Source organism: Chinchilla lanigera, unplaced genomic scaffold (genome assembly GCF_000276665.1).
Source record: "Chinchilla lanigera isolate Chin_1 unplaced genomic scaffold, ChiLan1.0 scaffold00005, whole genome shotgun sequence".
Lineage (NCBI taxonomy): Eukaryota > Metazoa > Chordata > Mammalia > Rodentia > Chinchillidae > Chinchilla > Chinchilla lanigera.
Window position 1 is genome coordinate 7,743,218 of NW_004955406.1, and position 23,866 is coordinate 7,767,083.

At 39.3% G+C, this 23,866-nt stretch overlaps 1 protein-coding gene across 6 annotated transcripts in view; it reads left to right on the forward strand.

The window, feature by feature from the left end:
• Nucleotides 1-23,866, forward strand: part of LOC102005994 (chromosome unknown open reading frame, human C1orf101) — a 144,560-nt gene that overhangs the window by 26,387 nt on the left and 94,307 nt on the right. For 5 of the 6 annotated variants that reach the window (XM_013520373.1, XM_013520364.1, XM_013520368.1 and 2 more), the window contains exons 7-11: nucleotides 1,196-1,273; nucleotides 4,494-4,553; nucleotides 6,942-7,048; nucleotides 9,923-10,415; nucleotides 12,652-13,129. In XM_013520373.1, the coding sequence (XP_013375827.1) occupies nucleotides 1,196-1,273; nucleotides 4,494-4,553; nucleotides 6,942-7,048; nucleotides 9,923-10,415; nucleotides 12,652-13,129 (1,216 nt within the window). The remainder of the gene's footprint in view (nucleotides 1-1,195; nucleotides 1,274-4,493; nucleotides 4,554-6,941; nucleotides 7,049-9,922; nucleotides 10,416-12,651; nucleotides 13,130-23,866) is intronic. The other variant, XM_005374775.1, reaches the window with a different exon arrangement.

Here is a 23,866-nt window from a genome sequence, read left to right on the forward strand (position 1 = left end):
CATTCCATGTATATTATATATATTCCATATATAATATATATTCCACATATATTATCTACATTCCATATGTATTATATAATCCATATATTATATATATTATATATTCCACATATATATATTCCCCCTCATGATAACAGTATCCCTATGATTTTAAAAATGATTAGAATCATACCTCACAGAATATACCAGAATAAATTTGAAACGGGTTGAGTATCTAAAAGCAGTGAATCCAGTAACAACAAAAGAAAACATGAAAGAAATCCTTTAAAATTAAGACTTGGAAATAAGTGCTGGTTAAATAAATTAAGATTCCTTCATAATTTGGAATAATCTGCAACTGAGAAATTAGTGAGAATATATAAAGATCTCTAAGATATAAGTAAAGAACTTTAGGTGCAGAAAAGTGTGTTTATAATGCTAGCATTTGAGTGTCATCTTTATGATTGTATTGCACAGAAAGATAAACTAGAACTTTGTAACTAGCACGTGTGGAGTACAGGTAGATTTGTGGAACCAGTAATGGAGTACAGGGTAGGAAAGACAATTTTGCTGTATTTTTAGTACAACTTTTTTGTTTGGTTGGTGTTTTTGTTGTCTTTTCTTTGTCTTTTTTTTTTTTTCTTTTTGAGACAGGGTTTCACTATGCAGTTTAGGCTGGCCTTGAATTCACTTTGTAGCCCAGGCTGGTCTTGAACTTACAGCAATCCTCTGCCTCAGCCTCTCAAGTGCTAGGAGTAAATATAATTTGTTTTATAATTTGTTTTAAATATACAAATAAATTATCTATTTAAGAAAAGACAAAGAAAGAAAACAGACCCATACCTACTAAAATGACCATGTTGTGTCAAGTGACAAAAATAAGTTACAAATGACATGTGCACAACTTTTTTGTAAAAAGTGTGTCTGTGTGGAGGGAGGTGCTGTGCCTATTTATGGGCCTAAAGAAAGACATAAAGGCATTTACGTGAAATTTTAACATTAGTTACTTAAGGGTTTAGAGGGGTTTTTTAACCCTTCATAAGTCTTGGGCTATTTTAATTATTAAAACTTATAAATACTGCTTTTGATTTTTTTAATGGAATGGTCAAAATTTTTTTCAATAAATTAAAACATTTTGTGATTGTTTTACCATAACTAAAAATGAAATTTGTAGGAAATATAAAGAAGTGCAAACACTGTACACTTTCTTTTATAGGTCGTGTCGATATGGGTGTATGATCCAGAATACGCAGATTCTGAGGAGCTGCTGTGGAAGGCAGAGACACCCTCACCAGTAGGCAGAGACATCATTGTTATAACGAAATAATAGGCTTCCTTTCTATTTTAAGGACTGGGAATAGAGTATGATTAGTTGATAGGATTTGAAGCTGCTCAGAGCTAAATAAATACATTTATATTATCCACTTGAATTCAAGTTAGCCATTTTAGCAGATTTTGAATTTGTACTCCATCTCTACAGTTGCAAACTTTCCTGTAGAATTCTTATTGACCATTCTTCATATTTTCTATAAATCTCATTATTTCTCAAATTATTCTCTATAAATTATTTCTCTATAAATCTCAAAGCACCCATTAAGGTGCTTTAAAGGCATTTCTTGAGCATCTATGTTGAAGCTATGCTTTGAAAATCTGTCTAATCCCTATTGCACACTTTAACACTTGAAGAGGAATGAATTTCCTAAAGAGATAACAGTAAATAAATAAGTACTTTCTTTTATCTGTCACAAGTTTACCTCTTTCAAAATGTAAGTTCTGCCTTCCATTACAATTAAGAATACTGATGAAAAGTAAAAAATTGCAACTGCCATGGCACAATTGAACTTTGAAAGATGCATTTTGTTTCCTTAGAAATGGCTTCTCCAGAATTCCTCAGGCATAGCCACCATGACCCCTGTCAGCCTAGTTAATATGCAGGTGTTGGCAAAATCCAGTTTTATTTCCTCAGACAGGGAAATAAAGGGAGGGAGATGGTGGTCCAAAAAGGGATAAAACAAGCCTGGACACATCTATTGTTGCATTAACCTCTTTCTCTTTGTTCCTTGCTATAAAAGACCCTAACACGCCTGTACATGGTGAGATAGTGATTTGGGTAATAAGACTCCCCCATATCCTTAGAGCTAGCTTTGAATAAATTCTTTCCCCTCTTTTTTTTAAACCAAAATAAATGGCTTCACTTGATTTAGTCAGGAGTGAACAAACCTGAATGTGTGCAGCTAAGTGGCTGGTAACAAAATGAGCAGTTAGGGATTGGTTTCTCATGGGACTCTTGCTACCTTAATACATCAAGATCTGTCTGATTTTTTCACAGCGTGTTTTCCTGGCTTGTAGTAATCAAAGGCACAAGATGTGCATGGAGAAATCAGAATGACAAGCAGTCAGTTGTTTTATTTGACAATCAACTTTAAAGGAAATAAAATAAATTAATGATAATAATTCATTTCCAATCTTTTTATGTGAAAATATACACATTTTAACATTATTTAGCATGCCTTCCTAATAGCTGGCTGTTTTCCCCATCTCCATGTTTATCTGTGATTATGTCATTTCTTTAGAACCTTTCCAAGGCTCTCCATTACAAGCAGTGTTAATTCTTGGTCTCTAACACGGTGTGCAAAACCCTCGGTACCTGTCTTTGCCGCTCTTCCCTGGCCTCAGTTCTCTCCATCTTCCTCTAGCAGCTGGACCCTGCTCCCTCCCGGTACACACTTCCTGCCTGCGGTGTGCACGTATTCCTTCCACAACCACTGCCCATTCCCCCTTCTTGTCTCGGTGTCCAAGTGCTTCCAAGATGCTTGTCAAGACCAAAGGAGGACTTTTTTCACACGCGCATTTTGAAAGGGGTATTTTGATCCTGCTGTTTTGATCAATCAATAGCTATGGTAAAATGTAAAAATCGTCTGTTTACACACGCGCGCGCGCATGCGCATGAGTGTGCGCGCCAGACACTGGACTCCAAGTTCAGTCCCGGATTCATCACTCTTCATTCTTTTCTTTAGCCATGTCTGACTTTAACCACAAAGTAATCCCTTGTCTTTAACTCATTCTCATGTTTGTTTCTATCTTTGAATCTCAACCCATTCTTATCTCTCCTCCCATTAACCTCCTCTCTCTGTACAGTGAAGTAAGATTTTTTTTGGTGAATGTTTGTATGTGTTTACATTTTTTCTGCTTCCACTTCAGTTTTCTCTATATTCACTTGTAATGTGTGACTTGTAAATACCATAAAATTGAATTTTTGTTTTTGTTTTATTTTTTCATCTTGACTGGCGCGAGATGTGTTTAATTAGTCTCTGTGGAAAATGTAACAAGGAAGGAAGGAAATCTAATTTATCTGGTTGTTGTCTTTTTCTTTTTGTGGCACTGGGGATTGAACCCAGGGCCTTGCCCATTGTAGGTAAGTGCTCTCCACTGAACTGTACCCCCTACTCCCTGGAAATCTAGTTTTAAAACTATCACTACTATAAACTACTGAAGCTGAATCTCACTGAGGAGCCAGCCAGAATATGTCTTTAAGTTTTCCTGCAAAGGAAATGTGTGGCAGAGTTAGCTTCACAGAGAACAGAAAGGCTTCCAGTCCTCACTGGTCAAAGATTTCCCTAGCTTGTTAACCCCCTGTAATGGTTTATGTCTAGATGCCTCGCTCAAAGCCTCATTGGGTCATAGGTGGTGTTTTAGGAAGTGGCTGGATCATATCTGTGTGATACTGGATTATGAGTGCATGGTAACTGAATTAGTCCACTGATTGATTTAGCATATTTCTTGGTGTGGATAGTGGGAAGGCCCACCATGGATGTGGGTGGCACCAGCAAATGGGCTATTAGCCTGAACAGAATAAAGAGGGAAAGGAAGGCCCACTGCTGGCCGCTTCCTGCTTGCCTTGCCATGAGCGATTTCTCCTCTGCCATGCCCTTCTGCCATGCTGCCCTGCTCTGGAGCCAACCAACTACAGACTGAAACCTCTATAGACTGTAAGCTAAAATAAACCTTTTCTCCTTTAACTTGTGAGTGTCAGGCATTTTGTCCCAGCAATAAGAAAGTAAGACACCTACCTCCCCTGCACTTCCAGATCGTATACATATAGAGTACATAGCCAGTTTCCACAAGCAGCTCAAGACTCAGTGATAAACATGCCACTCCTGACAAAAAGAGACTCAGGGCACTACGGTTGATGAAAGACACTATGAGGCCAGGGAGGTGTGAAATGTGCTGCCAAAGCACTGGCTAAATTAAAAAGGGAGCGTAGGTTCTGGCAGCGAGGGAGCCTAAAGCGGGAGGATCAAAAGTTTGAGTTCTGCTAGGACAGGTTGGCAAGACCCTGTCTCAGTCAAGTTGGAGGTGTGGTAAATATCATGGATGTCTCTGTCTTCCCTCCACAGGTTGTCCTTGCCACTGGCCCATGTGCCATTCTTGCCTCTCTGACTGCAGATGTCTGTCCATTTCTGCTCCATGTAATTGTTGCAAAACTGATATCCCCTTCCTTTTGCCATTCTCAGCTAAGAGTTCTGGTTGATGCCATGCTGCCCTGCTCTGGAGGCAGCCCACCAACAGTTGAGGTTAGTGTGTAAGTGTTCCACGTACAGCACTCCCCCCGTATGTGAGAGGACTAGGTGCCTCATCATCATCATCATCGGTACTAGTGGGGAAAATTTCTTTCCCTGGTGTCCTGTTTGCACGGGAGAGCGCCCTACCGGTCCTGGAGCCCCACCAGCCAGTCCTGGAGGTGGGTGCCTGGTGTGTGGCAATTAAATGCCATCCAATTTTGTTTTCAGTTTCGTTGAGTTCTCAGGTTAGAAATGTCTTGTATCACTGCACCCAGTGGAGCGATAGTGTGACTGTGAGTCTATATTCACCCTCCCAGGCCCCCACTGAAGGGCTGGCATGCTCCCGCCCTCAGTCATTTCCCAATCGTGAGTAGGGTCGGTCTGGGGTGGGGCGTGGGACACAGTGATGCAGGAGTGGTCGTTTCCCTTCACGCATCCTCTATTCACTGGGCATTGGTCCGGTTGGATTATCCTTTTATTTATCCTCCCATCTCAGACTTGATATTTCACTGCCTTGGGGTAACTGCTTGTCTTCAGTGCAGATTCAGAGACACTCGCCTACCTGTTGCCCCTCAGTCAGCCATCATTATCGGTTCTTCCATATTTTCTATATTTTTAAAATTATCTTTGATGACCATGAATCACCTTCTTAATGGAAAAAGTGTGCTTTGAAGCTTGCTTACATGATTATCTTAACTCTTTAAAAAACTTTTTTCTATAATTTGTTACATTTTATTTTTATCTTATTCTCTGCTATATTAAGAGGGCCTTTATACTTACAGGAAAGCGATTTGTACTTAAAAGTCTAAAAAGTGAATATAGTTTTCAGAAACAATATTACAGTATCTATAATTTATTAAGAATTAGGCAAACCTGTATTTCATTAAATATATATCCCTTAGGGAGGCTTTCCTGACCAGTGTTCCTTACTCTAAATAGGTTAGGGTCTCCTATTAGGCAGTCCCACATCCCCCAGAACTATACCCTTTTCGCCATGCATCCCTGTACTCTAAGAGTCTTCTCTGTGGGTAGTTGACATACATATTGCTCTGGAATTAAACAAGAGCAATGTTGGAAAACTCAGACAGAAGGAAGATATGGAATTCTAGACTGTCTCTTATTATCTGAGTGTTTATTCAAAGCATTCCCTATTATAAAACAATTGCCTCTATTCAAAAATACAATCTTAGTTACTTTCTTATTGCTGAGACACAATACCCAACATTCACAACTTAAAGGAAGAAAGTTTTATCTTGCCTCATAGTCTGTAGAGGTTCCAGTCCGTAGTCGGCAAGCTCCAAGGTAGGGTGGCATGGTATGGAAGGCAGGCAGGAGAAGCCATCAAGGTAGGAGGTATATATATCCTTTCAGGCCATGCCCACAGTGACCCACTCTTTCCACCAGGCTTCACTCCCCAACATCTCATCCAGTTATCAACTCATTAGTGGACTAATTCAGTATCACATACCCCCGAACCAGTATCACACACCCATGATGTAGTCACCTCCAAAAAGCCCCACCTATTAGCCCATGAGGCATTGGGGGGACATCTAGATATAAGCCATAACATATACCTTTGTAGGAAAAATCCAGGTCTATTCAACTTTTACTGATGTCCCAAGAAGAAGAGGAAATATCTGAATGCAGGAAACCAACTTAATAGGAATGCCTAACTGGAGGGGGCTAATGGAAATTAAAAGACAAGACACAGAGATAGTTTTGAAAGAGGGGCCTGGGGCTCCTACCTCTACTGAACAAAGAGCCCTGAGCATGTGGCTCACCTCACTTTTATTCAACTTATGCAAGGGGGCAAGAAGTTAGGTTAATGAAAACTCACCTGTTTCTCATTATTTGCAAAGTGTACCCAGGAAAGTATTTCTCTACACGACACCTCAGCTGTTGTTGACTTCTTCTCTGGAAGTTGCAATAGGCCAGACTGTGTCCACAGGAAAGGTCAACTGGGTCCTTATGATGAGTTTCTCACATCTGAATTCTAAGAAACTTTTTTCTTCGCTCCTCCAGGTAGCACATGAAAATTCCCTTGAAAAATATATCTTCTTTTGAAGACAAGGATTCTATAGAAACAATTCCAATAGATTGTCTTTACAAACTTTAGTAGGTATTTTATTGAGATTAAAACTTAGGGTTGTGTATTTAAATATCCCCATAGTTGCAGTTCATATAGGATTCTGATCACACATGGTGTTTTGACACATTGGAAACTGTGACTTACTTATAATTCACAAAGTTCTAATGAGGAGGAGGTTAGATAGTTTTAAAATGACTAAATCTTAAAAGTATGGCAAATTTGTAAATGTAAACAGTGTCTTAATGATCTAATTTCTGAATACTTTTGACTTTGAAAAGAATAACAAGAGAAATTTCATTTTATTTTTACAGCATTCCAGAGTACTAACCAACCATTTCGCCATTGTGGGACAGAAGCCTATCATATATACAACAATTAGAAGGAAAATTTATGTTCCAGATGACAAGCTGATAAACTGGTACTTGATTTCAAAAGTTTACATATAAAATTCAGCTTTAACATTTAAAAAATCAGAATGTTAAAATAGGTTATAGAACTCTAGTGGAATTTTATTGAACATGTCTTTTCTGTAATTTCCAAGGAACTTCTTTTATGATACAAAAAATTACCAACTCAGAAAATGCTAGCCACTTCTAGCATAGTTTCACACCTTGTTGTAAAACTTAAATCTCAATCCGAAAGCGTCATTCAGTGTGGTGGCAAATCCTGGCAATATCTCCAAAGGTTTTCTGCTGGCTCATGACAGTGAGCCACTCCGGTAATGGATGCTGCAATACACACACACACACACACACACACACACACACACACACACACACAATTTTACCTGAGAAGTAACAGTGATACTGTTAAAATTGGTAAATTACCATGAGGTGCAAATAGACCTTCTTAACCTATTGAGCATGTAGGCCTGGGGCAAGGTGCTTACAACTAAAAAGGATGCAATTGTTTTCTTAAATGACATTTCAGTTGTCTTAGTTACTTTCTTGTTGCTGGGACAAAATACCCAACACCAATGAGTTGAAGGAGGAGAGGTTTATTTTAGCTCATAGTTTGTAGAGGTTTTAGTCCAAAGTCAGCTGTTTCCAAGGCAGAGCAGCGCAGCAGAGGAGAGGAGAAACAGCTCATTGCATGGCAGGTAGGAAGCTGTGAGACTTTCTTCTTTTTCCCTTTTTATTCCGTCCAGGCTACAAGCCCATTGGTTGTGCCACCAACATCCAGGGTGTGTCTTCCTTCTTCAGTAAATCTGTCATCCACACCCAGAACTATGTTAAACCAATCAGCAGACTTATCCAGTATCACACATCCATGATTGCTCCCAAAAGCCCTACCTATGAGCCATGAGGCTTGGGGGTAACATCTAGATATAAGCCATAACAGCAGTTAATACGGACTTGCAGGGACACTGCAGCGAGCTCAAAGCCTGGGGCTGGGCTCTTCAGTCTCCAGCGTACAGACACCCTCTGCGTGCCTGCACTCTCTGCACGCTTCCTCATCCAACTCTGTAGCTGACCATTGTAAGCCAAACTTGTAATTCCTTGTACATTTGTTTATCTTGTATTATATCTGTTCCTCTAGTAAACCCTGACTGATACATGGATGTTAGATGATCACTAGGATTTTAACCTAGGTTCCATCTCACAGTGAGACCAGTGGGTTTCTGAACCCATCCTGTGGTTCTTTCTTTAGTTTCAGGATGAATAATTGGAGTGATACTTAGCAACTCATGGAATCCTCCTACTGGTTCCCTGACATGTGAAATGAGGGTCACATGGAAGACGTTAGAACTGCTTCTAATGAGGAAAATAGTAAATCAAAAGCAATATTGCATTTCTGGAGATATTTCAAAGACTAGTGTCCCCATCAAAGTCTTAGAAGATGTAGGGATGGAAGGTGATTCCCAATACATGTCCATTCAACTTACTTTTTTTTTTTACCTGTGCAGAAGACAGGTGAATTTTAAAGAATGATAGTGGAATGTCATTGGCTTTACCAAATGATGACTCCAGTTGTAGCTGCTATATAAGATATATTATCACATGAGCAACTTAACATATCCCTCCATGGTATGCAGCTCTGGCTAAAGTCTTTCTTCCACCTCTGTCCATAACACCTAACAGAAGCAGTTTGCTTCTATGATGTAAAGCCAGCAATATACCTATATAGTCCTATTTCAGCCATATACCAACCTTTCAGCCCTATGTCATAATTGAGTTCTCAGGGATCTTGATTACCTTTCATTTCTGCAAGATATTACACTGATTCACTATATCTGAGGACATTCTGATTGCACCTAGTGGACAAGAAGTAGCAGCAACCCTAGTCTTATTGGTAAAATATATATTATATTAAAAAATATTTTAAAAGTATATTTTAAAATGTGAAACAAAAAGTATATTAAAAATGTACTTATATTAAAAGTATATTTAAAAAGTATATTAAAAATGTGAAACAAAAAGTATACTAAAAAATGTGAAACAAATCCACCTAAAATTCAGGGACCATCTAACTTAGTGAACTTTCCAAGGGGCCAGTGGTATGGACCATGTTAAAATATGACTTCTAAGAGAAAGATTAAGTTGCATCTGATCCTTCTCACATTCAAATTGAGGCACAATGCCTAATGCGACTCTTTGGATTCTGGATGTATACCTTAAGGCCATTTGTCAGGTGACCTGAAAAACTGCTAGTTTTGTGTGGAGCCCAGGACAAGAGAAGGCTCTTCTGTGGGTCCAGGCTGCTATGCAAGCTGCCTTGCCACTCAGGCCGCATGATCCAGCAGGTCTGATAGTGGCAGGTAGGGATGCTGTTTGCAGACTTTTGCAGCCCCTATAGGCGTACCACAGTGCAAGCCTTGTGAAATTTGGAGTAGTGAGTCTCTGTAGAGACCCAATTCTTGACCTTGGACCACCAAGTTACTGTGGAACCCAAGCTGTCCATTATGAACTGAGTGTTACCTGTCTCAGCCATAAATCAATCACTCACAGCATAAGAACATTCTATCATCACATGGAAATGTTTTTTATGTGTGTGTGGGGGTGGGGGGGCTAACAGGCCCCAGAGGCATTAGTAAGTTACGTGAAGAAGTGCTCCAAATGCTCATGATCCCCAGTCTTTTTACAGTCCCGTACTTTCTCTCTCCCAGCCATCACCTGTGGTATCGTGGGGAATTCTGTATGTTCAGTTGATATAGGAAAAGAACACTGGGTATTATTTTATTTGTTTTATTCAGACCTATGTTGATAAAAATAAGTTTTTCTGAAAGATAATAAGCTTTGAAAGATGGATCAAGGAGAGAGAGAGTATTTTATTCTTTGTTGTCTCTTCTTAGGACCTGGCGTGTTACTCTTCCAATGACCAGAGATGATGTGATAAAGAATATCAAAGGAAGCCAAGTGATTTTTCAAGATTGCTTCATTTCAGATTTTACTTTCTTACTGACTTTTCCTGTTTACCTCCAACCTGAGGTTCCTGGGTTTTTACCGATCTCTTCACCAGCTGGTAGTCAGTTAATGCTGTCCTGGGATGCCTGTTTCCCTTCTTTAGCTGTGGTGGTGGCGGACATGGAGACCTTTCAGACAAACGATTCATTCTGCACTTGGTCCAGAGTCAGGGTGCCTCCGAACATCCTGAGCGACGCTGCAAGGCACAGTGTGTCTGCTGTGCTCCTGTTGCATGACAATATATATTTTCTAATAAATGGTGTTCTTTACCTAAAAGATATCAAAAAACTGACAAAACTAGGAAGAACAAATCATCTTCCAGAGGGTGAAATTATTGGCATTACATCAAGAAGATGGTGTTGGATCAAATACATAGTCAAGGTAAGTGAAAGATTCCATATACTCATGCTGTGTATTTAGGGATATATCGCAGACTAGACTATGAAGCATTTTGCATAGTTATTTTATATAAGGCTATAAAAACCCCTCTGTATGCTCTCCAAAATGGTCCAAATCTCCCATTTAGGACAAAACACTGCCAAACACTTAAAATACTGCACAACAATTTTGAGTATTTTTTAAATTACGTTGTCGGACTAATAGAGAAGTAAGAGAAATCCTGGGAGGAAAAAGAGGGCTCCTAGCACTAATCAGAAGAAGCAAACTCCACAGTGTCAGGTGCTCTTGGGGCTGAGCCTGTCATCATACAGGGCCCACGGAGGTCCCTCCACAGAGGAAATGGAGACATCGACTCACGCCCACCCATGGCATAGCTGTAGGTTCACTGACCGCCAGCACAGAAAATAATCTCAGGAAATATCGAGTGGCACGGAAAGGTTTACTCGGCAGACAGAAGTGCACTCGCAGAGGACAGTGAGACATATTCTGGTCCGGGGTTGGGGATTTTATGTGGTGTTGAGGGCAACCTCAAAAGGGGTGATCTGTATTTCTACTGTTTACCCAGTTGGTGAGCTATAGTAGAATGCAAACCATTTGAAGTTTAGAGATATTTTTCCTACCTAATAGTGCTGCTTCCTCAAGGAGAGAACTCTGTCAGAGGAAAAGTTCAGGCTCAGTTTGCAGGTGAAAAGCAGGAACCAAATTTAGAGACTTGTCCTATCTTTAAAACCCTTAGGATACTGGAAGGGAAGTAAGTTTTCTGGAAGGGAAAACGACATTACAAACTTGGGAAACTTTGTGTCCTGAAGCTGTGGTTTTACTTAAAAGTACAATATTAAAATTATAATTCCCCTAGTCTCCTTTCTGTCTATCTTTATGTCTTCCATTCTATGTCCAGCCCAGATAATCAGAACTCAGGTACCAGGAGACAGAGTCTTAGGCCCGAGCAAAGTAGGGAATTTCATAATAACTTTCTGCATGAAGCAAGGACCTTCAAAGTGTTCCCAACACAGTGAAGTCTATGTCTGCTTTCACTTCAGAAGGGGGGAAAAGCCTGTCTTTGGAATGTATGAACAGAAGCCACTTCACATTCGCTTTGGAACCCAAATTTACAGAGCTTATATGAATCAACAAAACCATTAAGACAAACACCAAGCAAAAGCAAACACAAATCCTTTTTGTGGAAGAATAAACCCTCAAGTCAGGCTTTGAAGAAGGTCCAAAATTCATCTTGTGACGAATCCAAGCTCACATTCAAACATGGCCAAACCCATAAAGAAAAAAAAGTGTCAGAGAAGTCATCAGAAATAACGAAGATCAGAATCATCCCTGCATGACATTAGGTTTTGGCACTGACAGAATATAAAATGTGTTTTAATGGATTTAAATAGATGAGAAATATTAAAGCCAGGGGATTCTTTAAAATGACAAGACATAGCAAAACTCAATGCCAGAAAGTCACTATCATCAGATCTAGGATAGCAGCTATTCTAAAAAGGGAAAGTATAGCTGTATCCGAGCAGGTGAATTGGATCTTTACAAATTAGAGTTTTGAGGCCAGTGATATAGCTCAGCAGCACAGCACCTGCCTGGCAAGTGCGAGCTCCTGAGCTTGATTCCAGGTTAAAAAAAACAAAATTAGAATTTTTTTTTTTTTTTTTTTAAGAGATAGTCTGCTTCTCCAGCTTCTTCATGCTCAGAGGATAAAGCAACAAGCCTCAGGCCTGTTGCTAAGGAGGATTCTCCATTTCCGGCCCTCACCTGTTTATGGGTGTTTCCTGCCTTTTGTTCCACCTGTCTATAAGGAGTGCTTCTGTGCATTGGAATGGGAGCCACACTAGCTGCCTCCTTAATTTGGTAAAACTGTGAATAAACTCCCTCCGCCCACCATTTTTATGGACTTTTCTCATACTGTTGGTTGTGGGTGTGCAGACAAACCCAGAAACACAAAGACTTGGGGCCCAGATTTGGGCCTGACTGAGCTGAGCCATGCTAGGAACATAATAATTAGAAAGAGAACATGAGTCGTAGTTTAAGAGTTTTGCCAATATTTTATCTCTTAATCTGTATAGTCATTCCTCAGACTCTTGCTTTATGACAAGTCTGAGCTCTATACCTCTCTTTTTGGTTCTTTCTCTGTAGTGGATTATATTTTTAAAGTTTTATGCTGGACATTGTGGTTGAAGGTTTTACCCCTTGTTTTCCTTATTTTTCACAGAATATAAAACTAATAAGCAACATTGCAGTCTGGACAAAAAATGAAATTTACTTTGGATATACTGAAGATAAATTTGTCAAAATGATAACTACTACAGAGCTGAAAAAACTTCTAAATCTTCCGCCAACTGGTACTTTGACCATACACAATATTGACTACACAGGACACCCTCTGGAACTGGCTGTGTTGTTAAATTATTGCATCACATGTACTGACACCAAAAAGATCTACATGGTGATATATAATGAAGACTCAATGAAGTGGGTACCTCAAGACTTCATATTAGATGTCCCCATTGACAGTTTCTTAGTTCCACGTTTTCTATTGTCAGGAATGCCAGAATTAATCCTATGGGACAAACATAAGGTGTACTACTCTTATCAAAATTTCACAACTATTGGAGTTCTACAAACATCTGCAGGACATGGAAATCTCTCAGCATTATCAAATGACAGCATTATTCATGATGTTTATATAGGTGAGCTTTCTCAATTCTGCTAAAATTATTCTAGATTTCATTATAAAGGTGTAGCAATTTTAACTGCTCCAACATACGGTGCCTTTGATGGCTAATGATATACTTTTTACCATCTAAAAATATATAGACTTTAAATACATCTGACATCAACTGTGATCTCACACAGCAGAATGACACACTCAACCTAATCCATCCCCATCCCCAACCCCCACCCCCATTTCCTTTTGGTCAGTCAGAAGGTACTGACTAAGCAATTCCCACATGCACTGTCAGTGGGGGAGGTGCTGTATTGTTAGCTTAGTTTCCTATGGCTTTCATAACAAAGTGCCACAAACTGGGTGGCATAAGACAACAGGAACGTGTTGCTTCACAGGTCTGGAGACCATGAGGTGCTGACGGGGCCACATTTCCTCTGGAATGTGGAGGAGAATCTTCCTTCGCCTCTTCCTCCTTCCTGGTGGCTTGCTGCCAGTCCTTGCCCTTCCCTGTCTTGCAGCTGCCTCATTTCACTCTGTCTTGTCCTATGCCCTTCTCCTTATGGGCCTCTGTACCCACTTGGTCATCTGTCATAAGGACACCAGTCATACTGGGTTAGGTTAGGGGCCAACCCTGCTCTACTAGGCTTCATTTTTATTAACTACATGTGTAATGACCCTCTTTTCAAACAAGTTCATCCTCTGAAGTGTTCCTGGAGACCAGAACTTTAACATATCTTTTGAAGGGACATAGTGCAACCTTTAAAGTGTAGTAGATTTATTTGTAGGAAAATGGACGCACCTTGAGACCACACTGTCAAGTGAAATAAATCAGATACACAAGCTTAAATATCACATGGTTTCTCTTATATGGGATAAAGAGCAAAATAAAAGATAGATAATAGGAAGTAGGGAGATAGATCTTTCTCAAATGGGAGAAGAATCAGGAGATGAAGTGGGGAGGGGAGGGGAAGGGTATGAGAAAAGGAATTAAGATGTGTTCTATACGTGTACCAGCTCCACACAAGGAGTGAAAACATTACGTACTGACAAAAATTTTAAAAGTGTAGTAGGTTTATGGTTTCTTTTTTTTTTTTTTTTGTACCAGGAATTGAACGCAGGACCTTGTGCTTGCCAGGCAGGCACTTATGCTGCTGAGCTACATCCCCTGCCCAAAGTGTGGTAGATCTAGACTGAACTATATTCAAGTACCAAAACAAGTCATTTAATCTCTCTGCCTCAGTTTTCTAATCGATACTGTAAGACGGCTTTGTGGATTAGTTGAGAGACAGTATGCAAGATGCTTAGAAAAATGTTTAGCAGGTGGCAAGCCTTCAATTAATAGTAGTTATTCTTGGTTTTATATTTCCAAAACAGTCTGTTGTTTCTGGGGAAACATCCTTTCCGGACTTCCTCCAACTTCAATAGCTGTTTCTCTTGAGCCTCTTTTCCATCATGGTCACCATGATTCCTAAATCACAAAGCATCTCAGAGTTCAGTTTTTGGAAACCTGAGCTCTGCTTATGTTCACTCCTTGCTCTGCAGCTATGACCCCCTCAGCTGAACTCCCTACTCCATTTCCAGCTGCTTCCCTGGTACCTTACTTTGCATAAGCAGGGGGCATCTCAACACACCCCAAATTGCATGCTTGACTCTTTCACTTTTACCTCTATCTGCTTCTTCCCCTGTCTTTATCTAGCAGATAGCAATTTTTTTCTTCTGTCTTTCAGACCACAAACTTTGACCTCATCCTTGAATCCTCCTCCTTCACACCCTACAGCCAATCTATTGGTGAACTGTGTTGGTTCTACCTAAAAGTGTATCTGAAGTGTGACATCCTCTCGCCTCTCTAGCCCTCAAAGGCAGTCGCTTTTATGGGGTCTGTGTTACCAGTCCAGCAACTGCATCCCCCACTACATTACAGTCCACCCAAGAGATAGAGTGACCGTCTTAAAATAAATAAATTAAAAAAAATATATATATATAAACATATTATTCCTCTACTTGAAACCCTCATTTGGCTTCCTGTCTCACTCAGTAAAATCTATCTGGTGCTTCATATGCTAAGAATGTTATTCACCTTCATAGCAGCATGACTTTTGTACTTAATTTAGGTTGAAGTCCAAATATCATCTTATCAGAGAGATCTTTTCTGCCCCTGAACTAACCTTTTTATTTTCAGCTTTAACATGGATATTTATTTCTCTTAAACCCTTTTCCGATTTCTTGGAAAACCCGAGTGGGCTGTATCTTTGTTCTCACCTACATGTGCAGGACTCTGCGACCATACCTTCATGTTCTTCATACAAAATGCTCCGATTTGCCTCAGTAAGAATACCATTCATGCCAACATACTTATAAGAGACACAGGAAGGCTGGGCAATGCTCTGATTCACCAGCTTATTGACATGGTTCTGGATGACGGCATGACTAGGGGAACTGAACCATAGAGTAGTACTCGAGGACAAGTCCCTTCCAGCAACTTGGGGTACAGCAAGGGAGAGCAATGATCCAGTGCTCCAGCTGACTGTGTAAGGGTGGAGGGAGAGCTGGTTATTTTCAAACTCCTCCCTAGATGGACAGAAACTGCAAACACAATGCTATCTACTTGCTAGACCTTCCTCAAGAGAAGAGATTTCCTGTTCTGTACCTTACACTTCATTTTGTTCACATCACTTACCACCTAAAAAATGACGAGTGCACTCATTTATTAGCTGGATCTCCTACCACAACGCAACTTCTCTGTGACTTTGTTATATCTGCTGCTTTAGCCAAAGTACAGTGTACAGTAAGCACTTAAATAAACAGAAAACACTCATTAAGCACTGACTACTTACAATGCATCCTGCAAGGGGTTCCAGTTTATTGGAACATTAGTTGATTGGAACACTAGGTGTAATTTTGCCTTTTCATGTTTAATTTTGTTAATTTGGATCTTTTCTCCGTTGATGAGTTTGACTAAGGGTCTGTCGGTGTTGTGTACCTTTTAAAGAACTAAATCTTTGATTCACTGGTGCTTTGTAATTTCTTTTTTTGTGTGTCTTTTTGAGACAGGGTCTTTGCTATGCAGTTCTGGCTGACCTTGAGCCCACTTTGTAGCCCAAGCTGGCCTTGATCTTGCTGGGATCCTCCTGCCTCAGCCTCCTGAGTGCAGGTGTGCAACACCATGCCCTGCTCATTAACTTCTATTCTGATCTTCATTATTTCTTTCCTACTACTGGTTCTGGCTTTCTTTGTTCTTGTTTTTCTAGGTTCTAGCAATGCATCATTATGTTATTTAGAATCACTCCACTTTTCTAATGTAGGCACTCATAGCCACAAACTTTAAGAATTATTGCATTGTTCCCCTACACATTCTGGTGTGTTGTGTTTCCATTATTGTTGGTTCTATTAATTTTCTAATTTTCCTTCCCTGGTTCTTTAACGAGCTACTGATCAATCAAAAGTGTTTGTGTAGTTTCTGTGGTTTCTTGTGCTGTTGATTTCTAGTTTCTCCACTATGATCTGATAGGATGCATGAGATTATTTAAATTTTTTGTATTTTTTAAGAATTACTTTATGGCCTAATATGTGGTATATTTTGGAGAAGGCTCTGTGAGCTGCTGAAAAAATGTGTATTCTGCTGTTGTTTGAAAGGGGCACTCTAGATGTTTGTTAAGTTAGTTTATGTTTCTTTGTTGATTTGGAGGGCACTCACAGTGATTATATTGAGGTCTATCTGTTCCTTTATGTCAAGCAGTGTGTTTCATGAAACTGCATGTGCCAATGTTCAGTGAATATATATTTATAATTGTTTTCTCTTGGTGAATTATTCTCTTTATCAATAGGTAGTGATCTTCTTTGTCTCTTCTAACTAAAAATCTTTGTTTTCTTTAGAGCTCCAGTTGTTTAGAGTACCATTTTCCATCCTTTTACTTTCAATCTGTGTATGTCTTTACAGGTAAGATGTGTTTCTAGCAGGCAGTATAAGTTGGGTCTTGTTTTCTGATCCAATCTTTCAGTCTGTGTCATTTAATTGAAGAATTAAGACCACTTATGTTAACTGTTATTACGGAAAGGTATGCGCTATTTCCCATCATTTTGTTGTTTTTCTAATGTTTGGCTTATTCCTGATTTTCATACATCTGTGCTTCTAATGAGATTTATTCTTCCCTGTGCATTCATGGGTATATTTGTCTTCTGTGTTTAGGATCCCTTTAAGTATCTTCTGCAGTGCTGACTTGGTGGTTATGAATTTCTTCAGTTTGTGCTTATTTTGGAAGGTCTTATTTCTCCTTTAAATCTTAAGGATAGGCTTATAGTTTCTACTGATCTAAATTGGCAGATTATTTTATTTCAGGGCTTAAAATACATCTTTCCAACCCCTACAGGCCTATAGAATTTCATTTGAGAAATTTGCTGTTATTCTGATAGATTTGCTATTATAAATGATGTGGCATTTTTCATATTCTTTATTCTGAATTTTTGGCAATTGATTATGACATATCATGAAGGGTTATTTTCTGGTCATGTTTACTTGTTGTTCTAAATGCCTCTAGTACCTGGATATCTATCCCATTCCCCAGATGTTGGGAAATTTTCTGATGTAATTCCATGAAATAGTTTTCCTATGCCATTAGCCTGTATTTCTTCACCCTCCTTAAGGCCAATGATTCTTAAATTTGGTCTTTCATTGTTGTCCAAGACCCCTTGACTATTCTGTTCATTGACATTTACTCTTTTCCTTTATCATTCTCTGAATGTTCTAGTACATCCACCTGTCTGCAAGCCCTGATATTCTTTCTTCTGTTTCGTCAGCCCTACTGGTGAAACTTTCAACTGAGTTGTTTTTGTTTTTGTTTTGTTTTGTTTTGTTTTGACTAAATGAGGTTTTCATTTCCAGAGTTTCTGTTTTGTTCTTTTTTTGGAACCTCTCTTTACTGAAATGTTCTTTTACATTCATCATTGTTTTCCTTGGTTCATTCAGCTGCTTATTTCTATCTTCTTTGATAATTGGTCATTTTACAATTCATTCAGCTAAGTTGGGTGAGGTAGCATGTACCTGTAATCCCATCATCTGGGAGGTTAGGCTGGAGGATTACAAGTTAAAGCTCAACCTGGACAACTAGCCACCTGTCTTGAAATAAAAAGAAAGGCTGAGGATATAATGTAGTATGAAGGCCCTGGGTTCAATCCCTAATAAGCAATTGAGCTTCTTTTTTATATTTTTATCTCTTTGATCATTTTAACTAGCAGTTTTTTAAATCTTTGTCTGAAATTTCATCCATTCCAATATCTGCAGGATCAGTTTTGAGGGAGTTATGAATTTTTGGAGGTATCCTGTTCCATTGTTTTTTCATGATTTTTGTTTTGTGTTAAAGTTTGCGGATCAGTTGGGGTGGATATCTCTACCCCTATCTCCACCACTACTGTGTAAAAGTCTTTCTAGTAATTGGTTCTCATCAGAAAAAAAGGTGCATGGAGAAGAAATGTGAGAGGGTGTGAAGAAAAAGGAAAGAAAAATGAAGGGAAATGAATATAAATGGAAAATGAGAGAAGATATACAGAGACTAATATAATTAGTGAATAATTCTAATATTAGTGAACTAATATAAAAAGTTAGAAAATTCTATGAAACATCCTTTGATGTGGGAAAATACGACAAAACAAAGTAAAAGCTATAGAAGCAAAAGCAGTAACTAACACTCATACACACACACACGTGCACACACACATGCACATGCACACATGCACACATGCACACACAAAAGACCAAGTTCAATATTCCTCTTTCTGGGGGTATTTATAGTGGACACAATTATTTCCCCTGGACTTCTACTGCTGGTCACCACCTGATAAGGAGGGCTGTGAAAATATTTTTTATTCCAGAGTTCTTTTTCTTAGCCTCTGCCCAAGTAGGAGAAATTGTACAGGGCAACCTGGAGGCTGTGCTCAACCCCTCCGCGGTTATAGATGAATGCTAGGGTAAGCTTGCCAGTGGTGGGACTGTTTCACACTAAATATCTTCAGTATTTTCTGTACCTGGGAATGAGGGCACAGAAATAATTTAGGGTGTCTACCATGTCTCTGACGCATGTAGTTTGTAGGCAGGACTGAATTACCAGCCCATGGACCATGGGCCCCTCCAGACCGCGCTCTTGAGGGCGGGGCTGGCCAGTGTCTACGCAACCGTATTTACTCTGAATGTCTCTGAGCAGCGAAGAGGTACTTGGGTCCCAGGTGTGTGAGGAGGAATAGTTGTCAGCACTCAGCCTTCTGCTGTCTCTGTAGCAGCATTCCCAGACTCAGAACTACCCTCCCGTGCACCTCTAGAAGACTCATACAGCTATACGCTTCCTGTCACAACATTCAAATTGCAGTTCTTTGTTTCTTTTCTTTCTTTTGTTCTTTTTTTCTTGGTGTTCCCTCTGATTGGCTGAATGTGCTCACTGCTGCGTATGTCTCACCATGCAGCTACCGTGCGGAGACTTTCCTAGCCGGGAGTCCCATCTCCTGGAGCCCAGCCACGGGAACATTTCTCTCTTCCTCACAATTTTAGCTTTTCTATGTCATTGTCATCATCCTCCTCAGCCCAAGCTGACTCCTAGGGGAAATTGCCTATTGCATCCTTTAAGAAAGTGGCTATTGCCAAGAATATAGCTTAGCAGCTTAAGCACTTGCCTGGCAAGCCTGAGGTCATGAGTTCGACTCCTGGTACAAAAAAAAAAAAAAGAAGAAGAAAGTGACTATTGTGTCCTGGACACAAAAAATGTGGGAGTATCTATCTTCCCAGGCTACCTACCGAGGCAAAGGGAGTTATTTACAATCATTCCTAATCTTGGCACCAAGTCTATAGAGAATGTTGGTAATTTATCATTCCTGTCACCGGGCACCTGGCTGAACTCAGGTCAGCTAGCTTTTCAGGCTGTTTATCTGTCCAGTAGCAAAGTTAGAAGTCATAAGCATATGATGAGGTTTCCACTTAGTTCCCCTCCCCTCCGAGCCATTCATTCAGTGCTGTGTGCATTACTTCTGTTGCTTCATTACTTCACTTATTTTCTTACATACCAATATTTCTGCTTTTGACCTGGTCACTTGCTTGCTGAAGTTGCAACCCAGCAGTTTCCTATGGTTCTCCTGTGGCCTTATGCAGCCGCACATCCCTTGGTTTGGATGAGTGTCCTGGAGCAGCTTGTGAGTTCTGCCCATGTCTAGTCGGCCATGATGCTTCCCTTCCCCCAAGTAGTTCAAAATCGCTCACATAATCTGTTGAATGTTTACCAGTTACCCTGAAGAAGATTCTGTGATTCTCACTTTATTACACACATCTTTTCTAGTTGCGTGTTATATGTTTATTGTCTGTACTGTCCTGCAGATTGTCTATAGTGTTTAGAAATTTTACAGAATATATGGCATGCCTTTTATCAACAATGATAGTGATCATAGATCTCTGACTTGTAGTCCAAATATTTTCTCTGTACTTTCTTATATCTTTGGTGTATAGAATTTGTATTTTTATGTAGTCAGATTTGTTAACATTTTTATTTGTGACTTCTGATGTAATGCCATAACTTCAAAGGTCTTTCTAACTATTAAAAAGAACTTCATATATTTAAATTACTTTTGTAGTTCTAATTTTTATGTTTGGGATTATATCTAAGGTAGTATGAGTTAGAAATCTAAATTTTTTTACCACTAAAAGTGGGTGTTGCTTCAAAGCGTGTTTTCATGAAGAAAACCTTTCCCACTGACCTGAATTGCTGATTTTATTATGTAGTATTTACTACAAGAGCCACCTTCTGTTTCTATATTATTCTATTCCATTGGTCTAACTTTATAAGCTCTATGTTGCTTTTACTAGTATATCCTTAATCACCTAATATACTACATAAGTTACTTTTGTGTTTACAAGCTGCCTTCTCTGCTGAAATATGAGCAACACAAGGGTGGGATCTTTCTTTATTTCATCATTAATATCTTTTTCCTGAGTGCTTACAACCACATGTAGCCACACCAGGTACTCAGTAAACATCTGTAATAAATGAATATTCGCAGCATTTTTGCTGTGCTGCATCTTCCCAACAAAAATGTTTTATCTTTTTATTATTTTCCTTCTCTAGTTGGTCTATTCAAATCTTTCCCACCTTCTCAAGTCAATTTTTTATCTTTAGCGTATTTTAACTGGCACACTAAAACATTAAAATTACAGGTAGTAATGGGCTACCATGTGATGCTTTGATACATGTACACATTACATAATGTTTAAATCTGCTTATACATATTCAGATCCACAGCATTTATTATGAAAATGTTTAAAATCCTTTCTTCTAACATTTTGAAATGTGCAGCACAGGGTTACTTATAGTCACCCTATGTACCTATGATTCTTTTTTTTTTTTTTTTTTTTTTTTGTGCCAGGAATCAAACTCAGGACTTTGTGCTTGCCAGGTAGGTGCTATGCTGCTGAGCCGTATCTCCAGCCCTGATTACATTTTCTTTCCCATCTACAAGGTTGCCTATGCCCAACCCCCTTGTCTATTTGACGTGCAAGAGATTCTTTATTTTAGGATTTTAAAAACTTTTTGTTTTATCTTCCTTCAGAAAAGAACTCTTGATTTTATTTATCAAATCTTTTTCTGTTTTATTTAATTTCAACTTCTCTCATTAGCAGTTCTGCACTCCTGCTTTCTTTTTATAATTTTGGTAGTCTGTGGCCTGCTCCTTAAGTGAAATTCTTAGGTCATTTATTTTCAGTCCCTTTTGACTTCATTTAAAGCTATAAACAAGCATAGGGCTATAATAATTGCCTATAACAGCTGCATACTATAAAACTTTACATTTGTCATTATCTTCTACATCATTCTAAATTTTATTATTTTTATTTTAAAGAGAAAAAAGATAATAAAACTGAGTTTCACAACAGGTTAGGACAGTTACAATAGTGGATCCATTGCATATTGTGGTCTTCATAGTAGTTCATCAGAGTACAAGATACAGGCATGATATCTTGTCTAAACAATATCAGCAGAAAACATTCTTTTCAAGGAACTAAGAGAAGCTAGTTGTTTTGCTTTTTGTTTTTTGTTTTTTGTTTTTTGTTTGTCTTTTTGAGACAGGGTCTCACTGTGCAGTTCTGTCTGGCCTCCAACTCACTGTAGCCCAGGCTGGCCTCTAACTTGTAGCAATCCTGCTGCCTCAGCCTCCTGAGTGCTGGGATTACAGGTGTGTTACACCACGCCTGGCTTATATAACTATCTTAACTATCTTCTGCATATATATTTTTTTTTCACTTTTTTCCTTCCCCTTTCCCCCATCGCAGTTTGTATTTTCTTTCTAACATTTTTTCCCAGTTCACAATATCTATTGTACGTTTTGGATCCTCTTTTCTTGTTCAGTTTCTCACACTAGTGAGACCATATGATGTTTATACATATGCCTTCTAAATGTTAATTTTTGATCACTTAATATTTTTAATCAGCAGTGTGCTACCAAAAGTGAAGATGCTATGAAAGCGTGTAGGTCATGGTGGTGGCAAACCGACAGCACACATTCTGCAGCAAGTTGTTTGAATCATTGAAAACTAAAAGCTTTGCCATCACTGTATAGGAGGAGCATCTAATCCAGATTTATGGGATCAGAAAATTAGGTGCAGAAGAAATGAGTTCTAAACTAATACCAAGGGAAGAGCATACATACAAAAATGAGGTCCCTGACTAGACGGGGCAGTTGAGGTAGCACTTCCAGCTGAGAATGTAGCATGTGCAAAGGCCCATCAGTTTAGAGAACAAAGCAGGTTTGTGGAACTGAAATCAGTTCAGTATGACCAGATAAAAGAGTATGAGGCAAACAGTGGCAAGAGACAAACTTGACCAAGAACTTGGAACTAGGGGCTGCAAATATAGCTCTGTGACAGTATTATAGGCAGCTCAGTTAGATAGAAATTAATATACAGCCAGAGAGGGGCTAGGCCCTCAAGGAAGTCACAAAAACTAAAGACATCAAGCTTACGGCTGGAGGTACAAGATGGAGATGCAGTGACCAGATCTGCATGCCTTCTTCGAGGTAAACAGCAACTTGAGATTGTACTGTAATTAGCACCACCTTGTCCAGTGGACCCAGAGAGGCATCAGGTGCATAGGTGGATGATCGAAACATTCAGACCCACACTCCCCTCCCTTCCCAAAAATGCCTTTGTTCTTTCCTTGTACTCTTGCCACGTGCCTCATTTCCCTATTGGATCAATGTGAGCTGAATAACACTTGTAATCCTATGTGTTGACTGCAGTCACACTGTACCCCATTTTAATTTTGGTGTATAAATTACCCTGAGAAATGGCCTCAGTAGCCACCCCATTCAGGACCCCTCCTGGACATCCAGGAGCTATTCTTAGTATTCCCAATAAAGCTCTCCTAACTTTTTCCTTTGGTTCACTTCACTCCTTGACACTCACATTTGACTTCTAACAGGTCAGGAGTTACATTTCTCTCACATCAGTAGAGGCATGCTTACCACACATGAGGCCCCGGATTTTAAAAAGAGAAAGACCATATCATGAAGCAATCTGGATATTTTATATAATCCTAAAGCAATGTATTCGTTTGGTTTCTGAAGTTTTAAATATTATATATCAACCAGGCTAACTTAGAGACTTAGAGTATGTGTCCTGAAATTATTTTCTCATTCAATATAGACATATATGGGGCTGGGGATTTAGCTCAGCGGCAAAAGCGCCTGCCTGGCAAGCGCAAGGTCGTGAGTTCAGTTCCCGGTACCGGAGAAAAAC